General features: G+C 41.1%; 1 protein-coding gene across 3 annotated transcripts in view; it reads left to right on the forward strand.

The window, feature by feature from the left end:
• Window positions 1-23,190, forward strand: part of kif26ba (kinesin family member 26Ba) — a 102,593-nt gene that overhangs the window by 73,458 nt on the left and 5,945 nt on the right. The window contains exons 8-25 of one of the 3 annotated variants that reach the window (XM_085395951.1): window positions 1,416-1,561; window positions 1,839-1,955; window positions 3,155-3,341; window positions 5,187-5,376; window positions 11,500-11,671; window positions 12,285-12,611; window positions 12,697-12,873; window positions 13,409-13,544; window positions 13,642-13,876; window positions 13,995-14,099; window positions 14,281-14,402; window positions 15,219-15,395; window positions 15,965-16,051; window positions 16,193-16,269; window positions 16,398-17,996; window positions 18,437-18,660; window positions 18,916-19,065; window positions 19,179-19,393. In XM_085395951.1, coding sequence (XP_085252077.1) covers window positions 1,416-1,561; window positions 1,839-1,955; window positions 3,155-3,341; window positions 5,187-5,376; window positions 11,500-11,671; window positions 12,285-12,611; window positions 12,697-12,873; window positions 13,409-13,544; window positions 13,642-13,876; window positions 13,995-14,099; window positions 14,281-14,402; window positions 15,219-15,395; window positions 15,965-16,051; window positions 16,193-16,269; window positions 16,398-17,996; window positions 18,437-18,660; window positions 18,916-19,065; window positions 19,179-19,393 — 4,443 coding nt within the window. Of the gene's footprint in view, window positions 1-1,415; window positions 1,562-1,838; window positions 1,956-3,154; window positions 3,342-5,186; window positions 5,377-11,499; window positions 11,672-12,284; window positions 12,612-12,696; window positions 12,874-13,408; window positions 13,545-13,641; window positions 13,877-13,994; window positions 14,100-14,280; window positions 14,403-15,218; window positions 15,396-15,964; window positions 16,270-16,397; window positions 17,997-18,436; window positions 18,669-18,915; window positions 19,066-19,178; window positions 19,394-23,190 lie in introns of all 3 variants that reach the window. The other 2 variants (XM_085395872.1, XM_085395795.1) reach the window with 2 other exon arrangements.

Here is a 23,190-nt window from a genome sequence, read left to right on the forward strand (position 1 = left end):
CACCTAAGGCCATGGATTTTAATGAGACTGCATTATAATGGCATTACCTTTTTACTAATTAAAATGGGGAAAGTAACACAACGAGCATTTACCTTCGGCTCTGTGGCCCTTGGCTGTAGACACATGTGGGGATTCTGGCACAGACCAGCTACTACACACTCATGCACATTTTTGCAGTGAGCAAAAGGGAATTCATTAAAAAGGAAAAATTAAATAAAAGTCTAAATGATCCTGAACAAATGGATGAACTTCAGGAATTGAATCCTCTTGCTTTGAGTCATGTGTGATGGATTTTGTTATCGTTATTAGAGTAGTGTCCGTCCTTAGTAATGATGAATGCGCGTGTCTGCATAAGCTCGTGTGTGGATGTCTTTGAACTCCTGAAACAGCTCTGCCATGTTCCCTCACACATATTCACTTTCTCTCTGATAGCAAAGGTATATTAACCTGATGAGACCAATTCACAGAAATATGCATAAACTGCACATACGTGGATACAAACGCATTATGATAAGTCAGTGGAGTAGGCAGCTATATGAGCACAATTTGCAGTTTTCAGTAGTCAGAACAGAAGGACGCATTATAGAGCCACATATAAACTCCCACAGATGTGTGTTTTAATGTGTTCTTTGTCACTTGCACACAGGCTTTAAAGGCAAAAAAGAGAAAGGGTGGTTGTTCAAGTGCTCTGTGGTTATGTTAGTGGTACTACACAGAGCCGTTATGAGTCAGGGAATCCATCTGATCTGCTAAATGAAAAGAAATCAACTGGTAAATCTGATAAATCAAAGTAAATGACCCACTGTTGCTTTAAAAGAGCTCTTTAACATAGCGGGTGGCAACATTTTATATAATCTTTAACATGTGTTTAAAAGCTTTCTTTATGTTTTATCTGGAAAACTGAGCATTGTGAATTATAAATACTACTACAACAGCACCAGCTTTCGGATACTTAATACAACTCTCTTTGTTGTATTTTTTATCACATTTTTGGGACAAGTCATCATTTTTGACAGTAGTCTAGATGCTCCAGGAAACACTGAGTGCAGAACAATGTAAAATTACATTGTAGATGACAACTTCCCCTCCGTCCTTTCTCGGAACAAATCAGACACATTTCTCTGCGCTGCATCACAGGAGTCAGGCTTTTGATGTCGTCTGTCTTTCGTGCAAGTGTTCCCACCGGTGTGATTGTTAGGTGTGACATATGGCTTTGTTTAGGTGTGTGTTTGATCTCCAACTTCTGACAGCCGGAGCAGGTGTGGGAAAGGGATAATCATCATCTTGTGACTGAAAGGGACAGACACGTGCATTTCACACACACATCTATTCACACTTATTTCTGTTGATGTTCTTTTTGATAGATCTTCAGCTTATTTCCCGTTCACCATTGTCTTTCTGGCTTTCTCATTCAGGTAAATCTTACACGATGATCGGCCGCGATGACTCTCTTCAGACTCTGGGTATAATCCCCTGTGCCATTTCCTGGTTGTTTAAGCTCATCAACGAGCGAAAAGAGAAAACTGGTGCACGCTTCTCCGTCCGCGTCTCTGCAGTTGAGGTCAGTGATCGCAATGAAACCTTAATTTGAAACATTCCCTGCAGAAAAAAACGAGTGCAAATCCTGATGCAGACATTTGACAAATCAGGGCACTGATAGTCTCTAAAAAGCACTGGCAGTAGCTGTCAACTATCTTTAGTATCTGTCTTCTCTCAGTGAAGTAAAATTTTAATTTAAGATTCTTCTGGCCAGATTTAATCCTAGACAGATGTTAAGAAAACTGAGAAAATAAAATGAGGAAGCTACTGTTGTTGAAATAATCTGTGCTTTTGTGCAGGTTTGGGGAAAAGAGGAGAACCTTAAAGACTTGTTATCTGAAGTGGCTACAGGCAGCTTACAGGATGGGCAGTCACCTGGGGTCTACCTGTGTGAGGACCCCATTTGTGGCATGCAGGTACACATGCACAAACACACAATTAAAAACATCACGGCTTACCTTGGAACTGGTTCATGTCACTTGTACCTGTGGGTTTAAACCTTACAGATTCAGACTCTGTATAAATGTGTTTTCACATCAAACAGCTCTCTGCAGTCTTGGCTTGCATGTGAACCCACAGACACTCGTCTTGGAGATGATCTAGTATCATTTACATTAAGCTCAATAACCACAACTGATAAATGAACATAAAAATAGTTTTATATGGATACATTTGAATATGGGCGATGTTATTGATGATGGGGCTCTTGAGTCCATCTGGCAGTACTGTGGATGTGCATCAAATGAAAAAAAGGGACTTTGATCATTCAGCATCCTGTTTTTATCCAACAATGCCAAAATGAGGTATTTTTAAAGAGATGATTCAGAAACAGTCGGATGATTCATTCACCTGATTGTGAAAACGATGCCAAGAGAAAAACACTTGACACAAACAAAACTGGAAAAATAACCAGAACTCTCAAAAGGCTCATTGTCTATTCAAACTTTTGTTTTTTTAAGTGACTTTTCAAAATTACATGCAGCTAAACAAACACCTTTAATAACCAAGATTCAGAAAACAAAAGACGGCTTATGTGAATAAAATTCTAATGAACATCACTATTATTAACACCCTTTGCAGGTATCTGCACAGCAGTAGTCTCAGTAACGTGTCAATGTAAAAAGAACACCAAAAACAAATGAGCGACAATGGGTTAGCAGCCGTATATGTGTGTGTGTTCAGTCATACTGTATGTTTATAGGATTAGAGGGTCTGATACAAACACATCTGTGTAATCCTTAACTAATCTGACATAATCTCATCAGTAATGATATCCTGCAGTACCACACACACACACACACACTCTCACTTCCCTCCTCTCTCTCTATTACTCACGTCTGCTTCCCTCTATTTCTCACATACCTGCAGACAAATTAGAAATGATTTATTAAAAATATGCCAATCAGTCTTCCGCCACGCTGAATCCTCACAGTACACAATATTATCAGCGTTTAAACACTTCTCCCTCGGTAAACCAAATCCCTCAAGCTAAGGTGAAGTAGTGTCTTTCGGCATGTCTGACTGCCTGTCCTCTGGCTACTCACGGTTGCTTCCTTATCACGTCTATAAAAGTGCAATATTGTTATGCTTTTTTTTCTTCCCCAAACTCTTCCAGCTGCAGAACCAGTCTGAGCTCCGCGCTCCAACACCAGAAAAGGCAGCCTGGTTCCTGGATGCAGCCATAGCAGCTCGCCATAGTAGCCAACGCTCCAACACCACTGAAGAAGAGCACAGGAATTCACATATGCTCTTTACATTACACATATATCAGTATCGCATGGAAAAGACGGGAAAAGGAGGAAGTAAGCAGTGCATGCTTAAGCCCTGATGTTTCAAACTGTTATTACTGGTGCAACAATTAAATGTCTCAATAGCAACATTTAACGATTACTTCTACTGCGCTCACCTTTGCAGGAAAATAGTTGTTGTTTGTTGTGACTATGATAATCACAGTAGGATAAAAGCAGACAGAAACATATTGTTTGCTATGAATAAATTGTGGAACACTGGAGACCAAAGTAAGGAGTGAACAATGAAGGACAGATCAATATGCAGATCGATCTAAATGCTTCCTATTATGGTTGCTACAAATAAACTGCAGCAACAGAGATGCACATGCACCTTTTACTGAACGCACAATCCCTTAATATATTAATCAAAGTCATTTCCAACAGTTATTTTTGGTCTTTATAACAAATCACATAGCATATGAGTGGTTTTATTTATGCCTGAGAGATGTTTGACCAAATTATGTCTGATTATGGCCATTTATGTTACACACAAGTGTGTGTATGAAATAAACTGTAATGTGTGTGCATCTGTGTATGTATGAGAGAAATGTGAATGCTTAAGAATGATAACTGTAATGACATTTGTTACACTTGCATGTTTCTTTCAATCAAACACATTTAATATTAGAGAACAATAACCTAAGTAAATGCAAAAATACAGTTTTAAAATGATGATTTAATTTATTAAGGGGAAACGTTACCCAGACCTACCTGGTCCTGTGTGAAAAGGTGATTATCCCCTAAACCTTTAAACCTTCATTTAATTATTTTGAGCCGCTCAGATCGAGATTTGCAGTGTTTCAAATTACTGTCCTGCTGCATAACCCTGCATCAGTTTTTGGCCTGCATGAGCTTCAGGGTTGTCCTGTAGACAGCAGAATTTATTGTTCCACAAATTACGAAGTCATCCACATCCAGAAGCTACAAAGCAGCCCCCGACCATCACACTACCACCACCGTGTTTGATTGTATGTTCTTCTTATGAAGTACTATATCAGTTTTATGTCAGATCTAATGGGATGTAAACCTTGTAAAAAGTAAAAGTCATGTCTTTATTGGTCAGCAGTGGTTTTCTCCCATGGATGCCATTTTTGCCCAGTCTCCTTCTTATTGTTGAATCATGAACACTGACCTTAAATAAGCTAAGTGAGGCCTGCAGTTCTTTAGGTGTTGTTCTGTGTTATTTTGTGACCTTCTGGTTGGGTTATCAATTCAATCTTGGAGTAATTTTAGTAGGTCAGCCACCTCAGTGAAAGTTCACCACTGTTCCAAGTTTCCTCCATTTGTGGATAATAGCTCTCACTATGGTTCACTGAAGTCCCAGAGCCGTAAGAATGCCTTTTTAACCCTTTCCAGACTGATAGATGTTAGTGACTTAGTTTCTCGTCTGTTCTTGAATTTCTTTAAATTGTAGCATCATGTGTTGATTTTGTAGCCTTTTTTCATGTAACCTTTTCATGTTCTTCATATTCTGTAATTGCTTAATTCAACAGAAAGTAATCTGGCCAGAGTGTGGCTAAGAAACTGAGCTCAGCTTTTCCAAAAATGCGGTTAATCATCATTAATTCATGATTTAACAAGGGGGCAATTACTTTATATACTTACTAACTTTAAATAGGGCCAGGTAGGTCTGCATAGTTTTTCTTCTACTTTATAAATTAAATAATCCTTCAAAAACTACATTTTGCATTTATTTGGGTTATCTTTGTCAAATATTAAGATTTGTTTGATGTTAGGAAACGTTTATCTTCATATTATTACTGTCACTGTTAATATAGATTTCTTACAGATGCAGTATACTGTATTAACAACTCTAAGTTGTCCTTCAATCTTGAGCCATCTTTTCTCGTCTGCTAGTGTCAGGAGGTCGCAGTCGCCTCCACCTGCTGGACCTGGGCAGCTGTGATGTTAAAGTACTCGGAGGAGGAGGAGGTGGGAAAAGCAGGGAGAACTCTTCACCCAGCTCGGCTCCTCTGTGCCTTTCGCTGTCTGCACTCGGCAATGTGATTCTGGCCCTGGTCAATGGAAGCAAACACATCCCATATAAGTACGTTCGTGTGGGTGTGTGTGTTTGTGTTTATGGGTGGGTGTGGGTGAGTGGGAGTATGACTAATTAATGCATAAATTTAAGAGGAGAATAAAGATAAATTCAGAAACTGGTGAACTAAACTGTTGAGAAGAGTGAACGGTAGGCTGAGGTGGAAAGCAGGATCTTGATGTGAGAGGTAAAAAGGAAAGGATAGTAGCAGATTTCATAAGTTGCTTCAGGTTTGGGGGATTTACTGTCATAAACAACAGCAGCTGGTGTTACATATTCATCACATTCATTTTGTTGGTTAACTGACTGCCAATGACAGCAAAGGAGAGAGGAAAAGGCAAAGATGATAGAGCCAGTAACTCTAGCCAGAAGAAATTGTTTGAAAATAAAAATACTTGAACCAGGGGAAAAGAAATCATAACAGCTAAAGTGATGCATAGTCCTGCTCTGGCAGTAAGAATACGGGATGTGAAACTGTAAATGCCCTCCTTTTTTCTAATTTCTCTCTGCTTCCCTTCTGCTCTTCCACTCTGCTCAAGGCTGTGTAGCTCTGTGCTCATGCTGGGTTAATTTAATCACAAGCTTTTGCATTTACATTGCAAAACAACCTGCTACTTAGCATTGAAGCTCTAAGCACAGCTTTGCTGACTCTGATTTGGCATTGGTGACTCAGACACTTTTGGAGTGTGATGGGATTTGACTGGTTTTTAACAATCCATGCTGTGTTACTGACACATTTTTATAAATCCAGGAAGTAAGAGTTTTTTTGATTGAACTAAGACTGTTGAAGTTGGGCTTGTGGAGGATATATATTAAAAATATAATGAAGGTATTTATTTATAAGGTAAAATAATGGTGTCTTGTGCATAAACTGTATATAAAGGACGAACACAGACATTGTGACGTCACTAATTAGTTAGAGAGTTAAAACCTTGAGCTGAGGGTTTTCACCCTCGTCCGATTGACCCTTTGAAAGTGGACGTGACGAGCAAACACACTCATAAGGTAGTCAGTAACACTGGATTTTTTGGAGACCACTTTACAAAATAAAGTGAAAATCATGTTAGATGTCTGAGAAAGTCCCAAATAAGGTCCCAGACAAAGGAACCAAAGGACCATTTACAGACTAAGATAAGATAAGATAACCTTTATTAGTCCCACACGTGGGAAATTTGTTTTGTCACAGCAGGAAGTGGACAGTGCAAAAGTTATGAGGCAAAAATTAGAATACAATAAGAATAAATACAGTACACAACTGTACAGAATAGAATAAAATAATATACTATATACAGTAGAATAAAATAAAATAAATATACAATAAGATAAAAATAGAATACAAATACAAATACTATATACAACTGAGTAAAAATACAACGATGACAGAAAGGATTATTGCATATGTATGGACTAAAGGAATTCCCACCTGATTGCCCTCAGGCACTTCTCCAGAATCTTCAGATCCAGAAGCTACATCCATCTTTTCTATACAGTCTATAGTCCTGTTGTGTCAGGTACCAGGATGTTGGCAGTGGTCCCTGTAGAGTTGTTCCAGCTGGCACCACCTTCTGATGCTTGATCAGACTGGGATCTACGGCACACTCTGTCACTTTCCATCTGCTGATCCTGAACCGTTTCAGTGGCGTGGTTAGGTGCATTGCCCTGCTAATGGAGGCTGCTACCAAATCCCAAGGTCCACCAGAAGAACATAATTTACTTCACCTCTCTCTAGTTTTAATGTTGTGACTGATGAGTGTATTTCACCCCAGAGGTGGGACCAAGTCATTGTTTTGCAAGTCTCAAGTAAGTCTCAAGTCTTTATCCTCAAGTCTCAAGTCAAGTCTCAAGTAATGTCAGGCAAGTCAGAGTCGAGTCTCAAGTCACTGGTGTAAAAGTCAGAGTCAAGTCACAAGTCTGAAATTTTGAATTTCAAGTCCTTTCGAGTCTTTAAAAAAAAAAAAAACGAAAAAGCATGTTGCAGTTATGCTAAATGTAAATATTAGACCATGTAATTTTTAAATCTGTGTTTTTCTCAACACATGACAAAATAGTGAACTTAGAAAGTATACACAAATTGTGAAATTGCACCTCTTTAAAATGCAGCTCAATTAAACTTAGCTCCTGGAATAATTTTCACCGACAGTTCTGAGATAAGCTGCATGTTATTCTTGGATGCGGTTGTAGGACCGGCTTTAAAATCGCATGACAAAAATATCATACATATTAAAAAAAAACTGCATCACCAACGTAGCCTGGACAACATTTGCTAGTTAGATGAAGTCAGCTATCTCATCGTAGCATATTTATATGCATATTTATAATTATACGGTTCTTGGAGTGAGTGCATACACTCATGAAGTTTAGTAACTTCAGGTCACTGCAACAAGCCCAGGTACAGTTTACCGCCGGATGGGTGCAGGACCTTGAAATGCACCGTGTAGAAAGTAAAGACCATCGTACGTATCATAAGTTTACCAGTCTCACAAATCGTCGTCATAAATACACATTCGTTAACCGTTTATTAATAGGACCTTTGAGCTCAACGGTAATTAATTAGCAGTGGAAATAATTTCTGGTAGCATTACAGAAATGTAGCAGTGACAATAATATTGTATGCTGTAATCGTACTGGGCAATTAGTGATACAAAAAACCTGTTTTATCCTGTGAATAAAAGCATATGTTTTTGTCAATGTACCATAATAACAGAAGCGAAACGCAATATTGTGTCAGGACAATTCACTATTTATGCACAATAAATAAAGGAGCATAGTGCGACAATTTCTGTTCAGCACCAGACTTGCTTGTAACCTATATCACCAATTATGTTATGAAAATGACGCATTAACTACAACAGCAGACTGACCTTCGTGTAAATGCTTGGAGCAGACTAACCTGTGAGCTGGAGGGTTCTGGGACGTTATATTTGGTCTTTGAATGGCTGCAATCCAGGCCACCCGTCGCCTCTTTGTTACTTCGGAAACACGGCTTGAACAATTTCTCTTCAACGACGTAATCCGATAACAACCGATCTCTTTACCCGTCGGCTTCCCGTGGCTGTCATGCGACCGGCTATTGCAGTTAATAATACAACAGCTTCTTGACATTTTTGTGTTTCTTTTTATCGCTGTGTGACTGGTTTCAATTGAAAGCCTGCGTGCGCTAGTACCTCTTGCCACGAGTTCCCAGAATCCTTTGCGGTTCTACCCCTGAATGACGTCATATTTTCAATCTATATAATATGCATGTTAAATTTTATATTTGGGGTGAAATATCAAGTCTTTTCAAGTAAACCGGTTCAAGTCCAATTCAAGTCCCAAGTCATTGGTGTAAAAGTCCAAGTCAAGTCACAAGTCTTAGAACATTTTTTCAAGTCAAGTCTAAAGTCATAAAATTAATGACTCGAGTCTGACTCGAGTCCAAGTCATGTGACTCGAGTCCACACCTCTGTTTCACCCACAACCAAACTGATTGATCAGCTGAATTTCCTATCACCTTTCTCATCCCTAGAAACCAAAGCAATCATATAGCAGGCTGTTTCCTTTGAGGGGAAAATATTCGACTCAAACGAAACACGCTTAAAGTCCGGCTGCTCATTTTCTTTCATCACAGTTGCTGAGCCTGTCTTGCAATGCTTCACTGCTTCCAGGATAGGGTCCCATCCTGTTTTTATAATCCCAGTCCTGTTCCAGTACTGTTGCTAGGTAACCAGTGAATCTACCATTTATCAGTACACTTTTGGACTTTGTAGCTTCCCAGTTCACAAAAAGAGTCAGACTGTTCAACCAGCACTGCCTTCTGTAAGAATCCAAGCGTCTCGGCACGATTCAGCAGTCAACATGCTTGAAAGACCCATGTTTCAGTCACAATATGCTCTTGCAAAGACCCTTAACACATTTACTAAACATTCCCTTTCCTCATCGTGGATGCTGCACAACTTCTTGTCCAAAAAATGTTTTCTCTTTCCCACTCATGTCTTTCTGTCAATCAAGACACTCAAAGGGCAGTTTTTTCCTCTTCTCGCCAAAATCTCTTTGACACTAGAACTCTAGATTTTCTCAGTTTATTAGTTTAGTTAAGTAGAAATTTGTGAGCAAAGCTGTACCACAGTGCTGCTTATTCAATGCCTTAATATGAATTTTCTGAAACAGTGGTGATCCAGGAATTTAGATGACAGAAAGTGTCATATTACATATACGATGTTCCTGCCTGGTAAAGCTTGTAATAAATCTAGCACAGGCTGATAGGTAAGACCCAATCCAACATCCCCAGCACTTGAATTAACATCCAAATGAATACTTCATGAGTCATGAGTTTACCTACATTAATCTCAGGAAGATATGCAGAGATAGCTCGAAAGAGAGAGACAGAGACTGGAGGATTTGTTGAAGCCCGAGGCAGCAAACTGAGAAATCAGAAAAGAAAAAAAGAAAGCAATAATGAAAAAGAGGAGGCGGTCAGATAGGAGCGTGTACGTACTTTGCGTATGTACACTGTTGTGTACATACACGCATGTGAATGTACACATACGTGTGCAAGACTTGACTGCGGGCTGTGTTTTTAGAAAAGGGGGACAGCAGCATGAGGTATCGGGCCACAGAGGAGCTGTACTCACTGTCAGCCTGCAGGCCTCAGCACACACACAAACATTATGAATGATTGCAGTAGCCCACCCAGGAGAAAGTCTTTTCTTAAACACACAGCCTAGTTTTACTCTCCCATCTGCTCGTTTAATCTCTCTGGGACATAGACCATCTCCCAATATTAGACTTTATCATACCCTGAGCGCCTCTTTTAAAGGGACTGTTCACCCAAAAATCAAATGTATATATTTTACTACTGGTCTGGAGTGCTGCTTATCCATCTAGATTGTTTTGTGATGAGCTGCACTGTCTTGGAGATATTAGAAAATTCTGTTGTGAGCAGTTTCATGCAGGACTTCATCTCTTTCCACTAAACTACACCCATCAACTGTATTGCTATCCAGAGTGAAGCGTGCATGTACATGTGACACAGTATGACAGGAGTTGAACATTAAGGGTGTGTGTCCACAAACTCTAGTTTTTGAACTGGAAGCTCTTTTGGGCTCATTTTCAGAGCAAGAAGCACTTATTTTTGCAAAGTTACAGGACTGCCGTTTTTGTTATTAGATTATAGATAACTGTCCGGACAGTTTTATTTTTTAATAGATGCTACAATTTCACATTGAAAACCATCAGTCTAACAAGGCGATATAAGTAACACTTGGTGACATTGGGAAAGAAGAACCCCCTTTTAACAGGAAGAGACAGGGTTCAAAGAGTGTCAGACATCTGTCAAGACTGGTTAGGTGTGAGGGCAAAACAGAAAAGAACAAATAGAGTGAATATAAAGACAAGGACACAAACTATAGCAGAAAGCAGTTTCTTCCCACTCCCTTTCAACATGTAAATTAATCAGAATGTTTTTTTGTATGTAATTTGTATAGTATTTTTTTCTCTCTTATTTCTTTTCTAAATGTACTTGTATATTGTTCACATGTTGAAATAAATTACCAATCAATCAATCAATCAATCAATCAATCAATCAATCAATCAATCAATCAATCAATCAATCAAGCAGTAGTGACATACAAAAGTACTGAGAGTGAAGAGGGAAAGAAAATAGTTCCTATATTAAACTGCTCACAAAAAAGTTTGCAGATACTTTGAAGTCACCAGATCATGCAACTGAGTGTTTCATAACTGAAAGATAAGTACTATCTGCATCTAGCAAATATCTCAAAAGCTGCACAACCTACACCAAAAGATGGATTAAAAAGTGCTACAGGTCAGAGGATAAATATTAAATAGGTGAACTGTGAGCTTTAATTAGCAAATTGTTTGTCTCTTTTTGCATTAATAATCGGAAAAATAACTAATGATTATAAGTACTTTTTTCATTTAAATTTCATGTTAGCCTTGTGTTGTGTTAATGTTGCAGACTCTCTAACTTGTGGAAAATGCTCTACCTGACCAAGAAGAGTTATTAATACCCTTTAGCCAAAACATACGTGGGCATTTGTGAGAAAATCGACCAGTTTTGTCACACCTTTAAGTGACTGTGCGTATTTACAACATGTCTTCAATGCTCACGTCTCGGTGTATATGTGTAACCAGGGACAGAAAGCTGACCATGTTGCTAAGGGAGTCGCTAGGCAACATGAACTGCCGGACCACCATGATTGCTCACATCTCTGCCTCACCTAGAGATTTCTCAGAAACCCTCTCCACTATTCAGATTGCTTCCCGGGTGCTCCGCATGAAAAAGAAGAAAACTAAAGTCACAGTGGTGAGTTTTATTTCATTCTTCGTGCTTCATTAAAATAATAAAACTATCCAGATATAGACAAGTAAAGTGCCAGGTATAATGTCTTAAACAAACATAAATTACTTTTTTGACGGTTCATTTTATGCTGAAACACACATTGCCCTGACAGTGCACTGCAGTGTTTTAATTTTTGGAGTTTAGGTGAAAATCTTTTATAGAAGTTGAAACTAGTTATACAAAATATTTAACCTTCTTGTCTCCGTTTGCTGCTGACACAAATTGACTTCTTACGCTCACAGATGTCAAAAGTGTTCTGCAGAAGAAAAAAGGTTAAAATGAGGGCTTCAGCTCTAAAAATAAAGAAGACATTTCAAGCCACAAGATACTCTATTACTAATATGCTAGACAAATAGGAGGAATTAAGTTAAACTGAACTGCAATGAAGTGAAGTTCTTATCTTCTGCCTTGGGTCCATATTAGTTATCCCCTCATCTCCTTCTTTCTGGTCTCTAACCATCAATTAAAAGGAAAAGAAAAAAAGGACAATCTCACTCTGCAAATCTCAAAAGGAAATCATTTCTCTCTCATCGCTCTTCTCTGCTTCCACTTTCCTTATTATCTGGGCTCTTCTCAGCAATACACATCCAGCTCCTCTGGGGGAGAAAGCTCCTGCGAGGAGGGTCGCATGCGTCGTCCGACCCACCTGCGACCTTTCCATCACCGTGGTGACCCTGACTCTGACCTTCCGCTGCTGCGACTCTCCAGTGACCCCGACGAATACTCAAGCAGCGAGCAGTCATGCGACACAGTCATCTACGTGGGTCCGAATGGAGCAGCTGTGTCAGACAGAGAGCTAACGGACAATGAGGAACCCCCAGAATTTGTACCAATTATTCCTGCGTTGCTTCGAGGTAAAACTTCAGAGCAAAGCCAAAATCAGGCAGCAGGGGCACAGAACAAGGTAATTTGAAAATATGTGCATTTAAAGATTAGACACTTAGCATTATTAAGTAGAATATTTGTGATGAAGAATAATTCTATAACAGGTGCAGTCTCAGCCAGACGAGCAGCCCAGTGGCCCCTCACAACCTTTGTCTCAAGCCTCTCAGTCTCTACTTGGTCAGCCGCTGGCTCCTGTCCCAGAGGAAGGAGCTGAATGCCTGAAGTGCAACACCTTTGCTGAGCTGCAGGAGAGATTGGACTGCATCGATGGCAGCGAGGAGGTGAAGAACTGTCTTCTGCTCTTGTTTTTGTTGTGATTGTGCAAATAAAAATCTTAGATACAAATAGGATGACATAGTATGATGGGATCTGTAATAGGGGGTCTATTGAAAGCTTGATAGCTATTTTTGTCAATTTATTCAGATGAAAAAGAAGCGTTCTGTTTGTATCTACTTAGCATTTTGTTCATTGCGTGTCCGGCTTTTTTATTGTTGTTACAGCTGCTGTTTGTGGTGGCAATTTTCTGTGCCTTTCAATACTCATGTATTTCCATTTGTGTTTGGATATAACACATTCAAATTACTTTTCACAAATTACCTTATTGTGAAAATATTTATACAGAACCCCAATATTTGCACGGCAATAGCGCAGGTTGTTTGGAGCTCAAGTGATCTTTTTTATTCTCTTCCACCATCACTGAAGTTGTGATTAACGGTGTACTGTAATTTAGAAATAAAAGCGACATAATTTCAGAATTTTCCCTTTGATGATAGTCTGTTACTCTTCTGTTCCCCATCGCTCTGTTCATTTTTGCAGGTGGCAAAGTTTCCCTTTGAAGAGGCTCCAGCTATCAAACAAGGGGTCAAACAAGAGGCATGTCCATCTTCATCTGTTCCAGCTGCTGCTCCTGCTCCAGCCCCTCCAGCTGTGTTGGATACAGAAGCCAAAACAGGTTCAATTATTATTAGGAATAATGATGATGCTTCCGTTCATATTTTGCATGTGCTGTATGTTAACGTGTAAATCACCTTTGGGTCTTCTGTTTCTAGAACCTGCGTGTGATGTAGGAGGGGCTGTGCAGGTGTCCAGGAGGAGGACCAATGACCAGCAGCTGCAGGAGATCAAGGAGGTGGTGGAGGAGGCTGAGCTGGCCCAGACAATGATCCACAGCTTGACTCAGAGTTCTGGCTGCCCAACAGTTACGAGTACCAGAAGCATTACAGGAAGCAGCAGCATCACCTCTAACCCACTGCACAGAGCCAAGAACTCCCACCTACATGACAGGTAAGACCAGGTGGTTTAGATTCAGTACTCTTTTTCATATGTTACCCTTAGCCTTTAGGAAATATGTTTATATGTTTAATTCATGATTTATTGCTTTTACTGTCTCTCATTTGTGCAGTCATGAGAATCTGAATGTGGCGGGCGGCAATTGTGAGGGGAAGTCACGACCTCTAGGATCACCACGTCTTGGAATTGCCAGCCTGACCAAAACCTCAGAGTACAGGTGAAGCAAATATACAGTGAAGCATAGTGCTGATGGCAAAAATCTTCATTTTGTTTTGAGCAAAACTTGGAAAGTGTTAAATAAAGCTATGTACTAGAACTCTCAAGTGCTCTGATGTGTAAATGTTCAGCGCCAAAAATTCAGTTTGCGCAATCTAATTCATTTTTATCTTGCTTCTCAGGCCTCCATCATCCCCATCCCAGCGGTGCAAAGTGTATACCCAAAAGGGTGTCATTCCAGCAATGCAGCCTGTATCCTCAAACACTCAGGAAGGCCAGGCCCCGGATGCTTTGACGTCAGACAGTATGCTTTTCTTTCTTTTACACAGTTACGCTTTAGAACTGTGTTAATTTTTTTTTTTTTAAATGTATACATATATATGCTATATATGGATATTACATTTAATTATTTTTACTTTTCCATTTCACTCCTTTGTCTTTTTATTTTCTTATCTCAGTTTAAGTTTCAGTTTAAATCTAAATTTTCCTTTTTTTAGGTTAAATAGTAACATTTCATTACAACTACCTGTCACCACCCATCATACTCATCTACTTCAAGTAAAAATATCAGAAATAAGCTACAGTGAATTCTTGGCTGGTCAGTTCTAGAGTATCCTTTAGGGTGTATATGAGTTTCTTTTAAGATTACAAAAATAATTTTTGTATAGTGCTCCAATTTCACTAAAAAAGTGAATTTGTTCTCTCCATTTAATGTTGCATCCATTTGGATGAGATAAAGACTAGAAGAATATTGGAAAAAAAAAAATATTTTCGTTTTAAATGCAAGAAGTCTTACAAATACTGGCGAGTTGAAAAAAATCAGTAAGCAATTTGCAACTGATGCTTGAAACATTTGATGACATGTTTCAAGCATCATGATGAGAAACATTTGTTCTTATGTGCATCTCCCCGTTCATTAACGGTGAATTCTTCCCGGGTAATGTTACTGCTGTTTTATATATGCTGGATGCATAAAAGACACATGCTGAGTCACCTGTGTATGACACAGTTTATCTGCATAATAATCACTGGTTTGAACTTGTCTTCTCAGCGTGATGCCAATTTCCCTGCACTTGGAAAACAAAATAAATTACAATGCCAGATGTTTCTGATTCTACAGACAGTTTGGCTGCAGACAGTGGTCGTTCCTCCACAGAGTCCCTGCTGTCCAGGAGTTCTCCTGCAGGGATGAGCCCACAAGTCCGTGAGCCAACTCCATCGTTATCTGCCAGCCTGGGCTCAGCTGAGACGCTCTGCGATGATGATGTACCACCAATACCTTTGGATAGCAAGGATGGTAAGTTCCAGTAAACACAGCTTGTTTTAACACGAGGAAAAGTGGTGAGAAAGTACATTGTGGGTAATCCTTGCAGTTTTAATGACAATAAGGCGCTCTATCAAAACCACATGCAGAAATGTTGAAACAGCTGTAACCTGTTAAGACTCAGGGGTTGTTCTAAAGTGTCTGGAACTGGATTGTTGGCGGGAGATCTCTTGATTATTGTGAGTTGTGTCAGAGAGGTTTCAAGGATCAGTTTACTTCTGGAGCATCCCTCAAATGCTTGATTGAATGTGGAGATCTGGAGACCAAGGGGAGTTTTTCAAACTCTCAGTGCAGCAGGTAGCTACTGCCATCAGGGATGGATATTTGCATGTGAGGTGTGCTTGGTCTGCAGGAGTCATGGGTCTGAAGGTTATGTCCACATGATTGTAGGGACCCAGCATTTCCTAGAATAACACTGCATCGTAACTGAATGACTCTTTTCCACTTTATTTTTTTTTTTTAACTGATCGGCATATACATAAAGACCATGAAGAACTGAGAAATTAACTTTCGCTTTTTTCTATCTTTATATTTTCTTCCAGGAGTCTCAGGTTCAGCAGCATCTGCAGTAACACTTGGACCTCTTGTACTTGGGGATGATGAACTGGTGTACACTGTGGTTACTGGAGGTGAGGAGGACCTTGACATTACTGCTCTCATTGAGAATGAAGGCTTGGCTGGTCGTCCAGTAAGCATCATCAGCTTCAACAGTGACTGTGGCTCTGCAGCTGCCCTCGCTACTGGCTCTCAACCCATTTGTACTGCTTTAGATGGAGTTGTGGAGGATCACATGCTTGTAGGTCCTGCAGCATCTTCGGGGGTTTCAGATGTTGTTGCCATGGCAGAGGTTAGTGCTACTTTGATCGTTTGGTTTGAATTTGCATAAATAAAATAGATTTGACATTATTTAAACTTTAACAGCCACATTTTATAATTGTTTCTGGATTTCAAGATGTCATACTTGATTGGTTTTAGGTGGCAATGGCCAAGCTGCGGACAGAAGGTGAATCCTTAGCCACAGGAATGTCAAACTGTGGTTCACCCAACTCTTCCTGGGTGAGTGATCTGAGCGCGGGCAGCGAAGCTGATCAGTCTCTTCATAGCTTCAGCCAGTCCCAGAGCCAGCAAGGGGAGGCACTGGCTGATCCTGATCCCAACTTTGGAATCGAGACGCTGGATGGTTATGAAAATGGTGGTACCCCAAGAAGAGGGAGTCTGGAAGGAGAAATGGTTCTGTCAGAGAACCAGAGTGATAAGGGTACTCCAACTAAAGAAAGGCTGAGAAAACTGCCTCCTTCCATGGCTAAAACTAACATACAAATTCTGGCAGGACCTGGCAACATGGCTCCTTTCAAGACCAACATCCTTGTTCACCCATGTGCAGCTGTCAAACCCATGGTTGTCCAGGAAGCCACCATCCTCTCCTCACCTACAAAGGCCAACTTTATGAAAGATCCAGTCAAATCCAGTGCAGCATTTATAGCATCTATTTCAAGTGAGATGAGCTTTGAAGACCCCTGGCTGAAACGTGGTACAGAAGAAGGAAAGTCCAAGGAACTAGTGTGTGAAAGGAAACTGGAGAAGAGGGAGGCAGAGCATTCGAAGGGCCACTCAATAGATAAGGCAAATGGTGGGGGTGGTGATCGTGGCAGTTCAAGTTCAGGTGGTGAGGTGGTGTCATCGCCAGACTCTTTTAAGCGAGTGGTGGATGGTTGTGAGATGGTGGCTGTTGTTGCCCAAGGTGAATGCTTGACTAGTATTTATAACCCAGATATCCACCGTACCGCTAGTCTACCACGCGGATGGCACCGTGTCAACCGCCATGACGGCTTAGACAATGGAAGCGAGTACCGTAATCTTGGAGTCACCACTTCAACTCCTTGTAGTCCCCGTGCCACACTTGATCGCTGGGGATCCAATGGAAAGCAGGGCTTTTTCTCTCATAAAAAAGGGGGAATCCCACCGCTGCCGCCTGTACGAAAGTCCAGTCTAGACCAGCGGAACAGGGCAGCCAGCCCTCTCCAGCAAACCACACATGGAGTCTCATCGCAGGGGAACTCGGCAGATGATGCAGGGGTATCTGGCTGTGGCCCTGCAGGAGTAACTCGACAGCGAGGCTCCAGCATAGACAGTAGTAGGCTTTTCAGTGCCAAGTTGGAGCAGCTTGCCAACAGAACCAACTCTCTGGGCCGAGTCCACAGCTCACACAGTGGTTCCCATCATTATGACTGCTTTTCCTTGGAGAGAGGTGAGAGTCTTAGAGGGGGAGGGGGAGTGAAGGGAGACAGCACCATGCCTCGCACTGGACGCAGCCTCAACCGTGCTGGATCACTATCTTCTTCTTCTGGAAACACCAGCAGCCTTTTTAGTGGCAGTACCAGTCCAAACAGCGCTCCACAGTCACCAGCTAAGACCAGCAGCCAGTCAAAGATATCAGCAGTTAGTAAGCTGCTGATGACCAGCAGTCCCAAGGCCAGGAGTCTGTCTGCCTCCAGCACCAAGACTCTGAGCTTCTCTACTAAGTCTTTAAGCCAAAGCTCCAGCCGGAGCTCCAGCCTTCCTCCTAATGGAAAGGTAGGAATAAATATTTCTTCAAAGTAAATGATCCGCGCTCACTTTCTTTAACATCTGTAAACCACAAGCTCATCAGACAAAATTAGCTAAAATTATTTAAGGACCTTCCTCAAACTGTGTTTAGCTTTAACGTCCATCCTTTAAAGCAGGGTCCCCAATCTCAGTCCACGAGGGCCGGTGTCCCTGCAGGTTTCAGATCTCACCCTGGGTCAACACACCTGAATCACATGATAAGTTCATTACCAGGCCTCTGGAGAACTTCAAGACATGTTGAGAAGGTAATTTATCCATTTAAATTAGCTGTGATGGATCAAGGACACATCTAAAACCTGCAGGGAAACCGGCCCACGTGGACTGGGATTGCTGCTTTAAAGTAATTAAAGGATGTTGGCTTACATTTCTCCTTCCATCCACCTAAACCACTTTACTTGTCTTTTTAGCCCCAGAGTTCAGTCCCGGCCCCTGTGCAGCAGCAGGGACCTGCCCCTGGGTCCTGGTCTACCCAGTCTCTGAGTCGAAGTCGAGGGGGAAGTCTGGCTGCTAAGCTTCCTCTCCGAGCTGTTAACGGTCGAATCTCAGAGCTACTCCAGGGGAGTGCTGGCTCCCGTTCCAGGAGTCATGTTCAGGGAGGAGGCACAGATCCAACAGAGGAAAGAGGGACAAGGTTTGTTAGTTTTATATCATAAAAGTATATTTACATATACTGTACACCTATTTAGTGGTTCCTATGGAAGCATTTTTCATTTATTCATAGGACAGCTAATATAAAATGCAAGATTAGATCCATATATTATGCAAGAGTAACTTTGGCAAGTCGTGATAATGTAAGGTGCAAACTGTAAGGCAAAGTGACATTTAAGTTCATTCAGATAATAATTTGTTCGAAGTTATTTACTGCTTCCTATTTCCTTGTTCTCAGTGGAGGAGGAGGTGGAGCAGGAGGCGGTGGGGGAGATAGCCTGGGAGAGGAGAGGGCAGCAGTGGTACAAACACTGCCTTCTCCCTACAGCAAGATTACAGCTCCCAGAAAACCACACCGCTGCAGTAGCGGCCATGCTAGTGACAACAGGTACAAGCTTTAGGGCTCTGAGGAATTTGAAACTTAAATTTCACAAAATAAAACATGTATTTTTTCTGTATTTTGCTTCATCTCTAACTGTGATCTCATAATGCCTCTAACAGCAGTGTGTTGAGTGGTGAGCTCCCTCCGGCAATGGGGAAGACGGCTTTGTTTTACCACAGTGGAGGCAGCAGTGGGTATGAGAGCATGCTGAGAGACAGCAGTGAGAACACAGGAAGTACCTCCTCTGCTCAGGACTCCCTCAGTGAGCACAGCTCAGCCACCACCTCCTCCCGACGGAGCTCCAGAAGCAGCAAGAAGAGCAGGAGCAACACAGGTCACGACACAAATTTTCAAAATCGCGTTTTATAAACATCTTCACCCCTCAACTAAAACCTGATAATCCGCTTGCTATTCTTTATAGGAAGGCAAATTTAGGATTTTCCTCAACATAACTAGTGGTAATTTCTTCTGAACAAGTCGAAGTGTCTTAGCACTCCTAATTAAGCTGGCACAAGCACAAGCATTAAAAACATGAAATTAAATACACCCTGCGCTAAAACCACCCAAATGGCTAGTTTTTATAATTACATGAATAAATATATATCCAACATCTGTACCATTTCTATTCAATGTATCCTCAATGTGTGATGCTTGCCCACTTTTACCATATTAACTTTTACAAACAAATTTTTAGGCATGAAATTTTGATCATATATTTTTCAAAACAACAGTAACATAGAAGTGCTGGAAATAGAAATAGACACCTTTGTGATGTTGAAAAGCACTGTAACAAAAGAAGCGAACAGTTAAGGGAAATGTGAAGAAAGCTGTGGCTACAGGAGGTGCTGGGTAAGGTAAGGTGACCCTGACCAGTCATCTGTGAAATGGTAAAAGGGAATCTGCTGGTGTAGGCTGTAATGAATATATATTCACCAGAACAGAACACAGAGAGCTTGCTAATGTGCCTGCCAAATTACTGTCTATTGGTTAAGCATGAGGATTGATATGTGCATAAAAAATCAGATTGAAGAGAGGCAGCTCCTTCCAGTGTGTGTCTAATTATTGATTCGAAAGGGAATTAGCCTTTCCATCCAAGTGTGCGGGAAGCAGTCTCACCTCCTGCCATGCAGCGTAAATTCCGGGTTTACTCTCATTTTGCTTTCACCACAACCGATTCTGTGGATCAAAGAGCCACGACAGTGCCACAAGATGACACAAAGGTGTGAAGGATTATTCTGTGTTTGTTGTGAATCAAGGTGAAGCCAGTAAGCGAGGAACGATTGATACAGTTGAGCCCCGGTGATAGAAAACTGATTATACTCTTAATAATAAAATAGCAGAAAGAGCATGTGTATAAAGGACCGAGGCAATATCCAGCTGAAATGTTAATTACATCTCCAGCTGAGTCTCTCTTTTTATCCTTGATTTTCATTAGGCTGGATTCATGTGCTTACCTCTCTCCTCATATTCCACGTATTCACCCCATCTCTCTGTCATTCATCCAGCTCGCTTCCCTCGCATCTTCCTCTCCCCGCAGACTCAATCTTTCTCTGTCCCGTTCTATGCTGCTTCCTAATGAAATACAAATGTCTCTGCTTGACCTTTATGCGCTGCTTCGAGACCAAAAGACAGCTGCAACCTTATTAAAATCAGCACTTCCTCTCCCCTCTCTCACACATACCTTATCACTGACTTTCTGGTGAATCTGATAACTCTCATTCCTGTTGACATGTCTGGAAATTTCCATGCAAAGCGCACGTGTGTTCAGTGTTGCGCAGTGGTTAGATTAGAGACTGACCCGCTGCTATTATCTATGAGCTCTACCTGCTTTTTTATTTATCTCACTTCACTTCTCCATTATCAATTTCACATTCTGTCTCGCGCAACAGTTTTCTTTTGTCCCCTCCTTTATGTCTCTCTCCAGTGAGTCTTTTATCTGTCTTCCTCCCCACTCCCACCGATCATGTCTGTGCAAAACAAGAAAGGTATGCCCACTGAGTGAACCGACACTTAAGGGGTTTTATTGCGTTCAAGGAAGAATCTGAAATTTGGAAAGATGTCTTTTTTCTTAGCAGAGAGATGTCAGATATATTGCAGTTCAATGTAAGACTAAAGCTTGTAGCTAAACTGCTGTACTATAAAATAGTTCCAGTAATGTCTCCCAGTTTTTTTTCTTCATTGCTACACAACAAATATGATTTAACAGAAATGTAAGAATGTGTCAAATATGTTAAATCAAAAAAGATCATATAGCTCATATGGGGCGATCGTGGCTCAAGAGTTGGGAGGTCGCCTTGTAATCGGAAGGTTACTGGTTCGAGCCCCAGCTTGGACAGCCTCGGTCGTTGTGTCCTTGGGCAAGACACTTCACCCGTTGCCTACTGGTGGTGGTCAGAGGGCCCGGTGGCGCCAGTGTCAGGCAGCCTCGCCTCTGTCAGTGCGCCCCAGGGTGGCTGTGGTTACAATGTAGCTTGCCATCACCAGTGTGTGAATGGGTGGATGACTGGATATGTAAAGCGCTTTGGGGTCCTTAGGGACTAGTAAAGCGCTATATAAATACAGGCCATTTACCATTTAGCTATGTCTGAAGACCCCGAGGGTGAATATTGGTCATTTCATTGCTGTAGTTTCACATTGTTAGTACAGGGTTGGGCCTGTCTTTGCCTTCAGAGCTTTTCAATTCTTCATGACGAAGAGTCAACAAGGTCCTGGAAACATTCCTCACAGATTTTAATTCATATTGACATGATATCGTCACAAATTAGCTTGAGATCTGGTGTACGTGAAGGGTGCTTGACTACACTAAATTCATTGTTGTGTTCAGGAAACGCATTAAAGATGATTTTAACTTTGTAGTGTGATATCCTGCTGGAATCAGCTATTAGAAGAAGTGTACAGTGTGATCATAAAGGGATAAACATGGTCAGCTACAATAGTCAGGTAGGCTGTGTCATTTAAGTTATACTAAATGGGTGCTGTCACTACCACCAGCAGCTTGAACCATTGATGCACAGCAGGAAGGATCTATGCTTTCATGTTGTTCACACCAAACTCTGACCCAGCAGCAGTTTTCTGATCTTCTATTGCCCGATTTCTGTGAGTCTGGGTGATTTACAGCCTCAGTTTTCCGTTCTTAGCTGACAGAAGTAGCACCCGGTGTGGTTTTCTGCCATCTGCTTCAGGATTTGACATGTGCATTTGGACATGCACTTCTGGATACATTGGTTATAACAACTGGTTATTTGAGTTACTGCGTTCTTATTAGCTCAAAGCAGTTCAGTTATTCTCTTCTCTGTGGGTTCTGGGTTTTTTTGACCATTATCTATAAACTCTAGAGATAGTTGTATGGGAAAACTCCAGTAGGACCATTAAAGGTTCTCAGTCATCCAGGTCATCGTAGTCTAAGAAGTTTGGAAAGAAAAAGGCGTCTGGATTTCTTTAAGTTGCTTGAAGACGTTTCACCTCTCATCCGAGAAGCTTCTTCAGTTCTAGGGTCAAATGGTGGAGAGTCCCAGATTTAAGCCCTGTGGGGGTATCCCACCAAGAGGGACAAATATCCATCATTGCATATGCCACATGTTCCTTTACTAAAATGATATGCTGCTTCCTAAATGTGAAGTTTTGTTTTCCTGCAAACTGCCCAATAACAATGCACCTTGTGTCCCTCTTGGGGGAATACTCCCACAGGGCTTAAATCTGGGACTCCCCACCATTTGACCTTAGAACTGAAGAAACTTCTCGGATGAGAGGTGAAACGTCTTCAAGCAACTTAAAGAAGTCCAGACTTTTTTTTTCCTTTCCCAGCTCCTTAGACTTAGGTAGGACCAGTACATCTGGCAGGATCTCACTGAGTCACTTCAGACCTCCTTTGTCCCCATTCTGATAGTTGGTTTGAACCTCATCACTTTTGGGTATTACTACACCCTAGAATTATTTTAGTGAATAATAAAGTTCAGCACTATAATATCAGTATTTGTTTTTCCCATTTTCATTTAGCTTAGTTTCATTTAGCATTTTTCTTCTGTTCATCCACACCCCACCTGTGGTGGCTCTGTGCCACACCACTAGGGACTGATGCACTGTTTGAGGATTATGGAGCTAAACTAATGGTGATCTTGAGAGTAAAACGCA

This window comes from Rhamphochromis longiceps, linkage group LG1, assembly GCF_057381845.1.
Source record: "Rhamphochromis longiceps isolate RC_006_pf linkage group LG1, R_longiceps_female_GT1.1, whole genome shotgun sequence".
NCBI classification, from domain to species: domain Eukaryota; kingdom Metazoa; phylum Chordata; class Actinopteri; order Cichliformes; family Cichlidae; genus Rhamphochromis; species Rhamphochromis longiceps.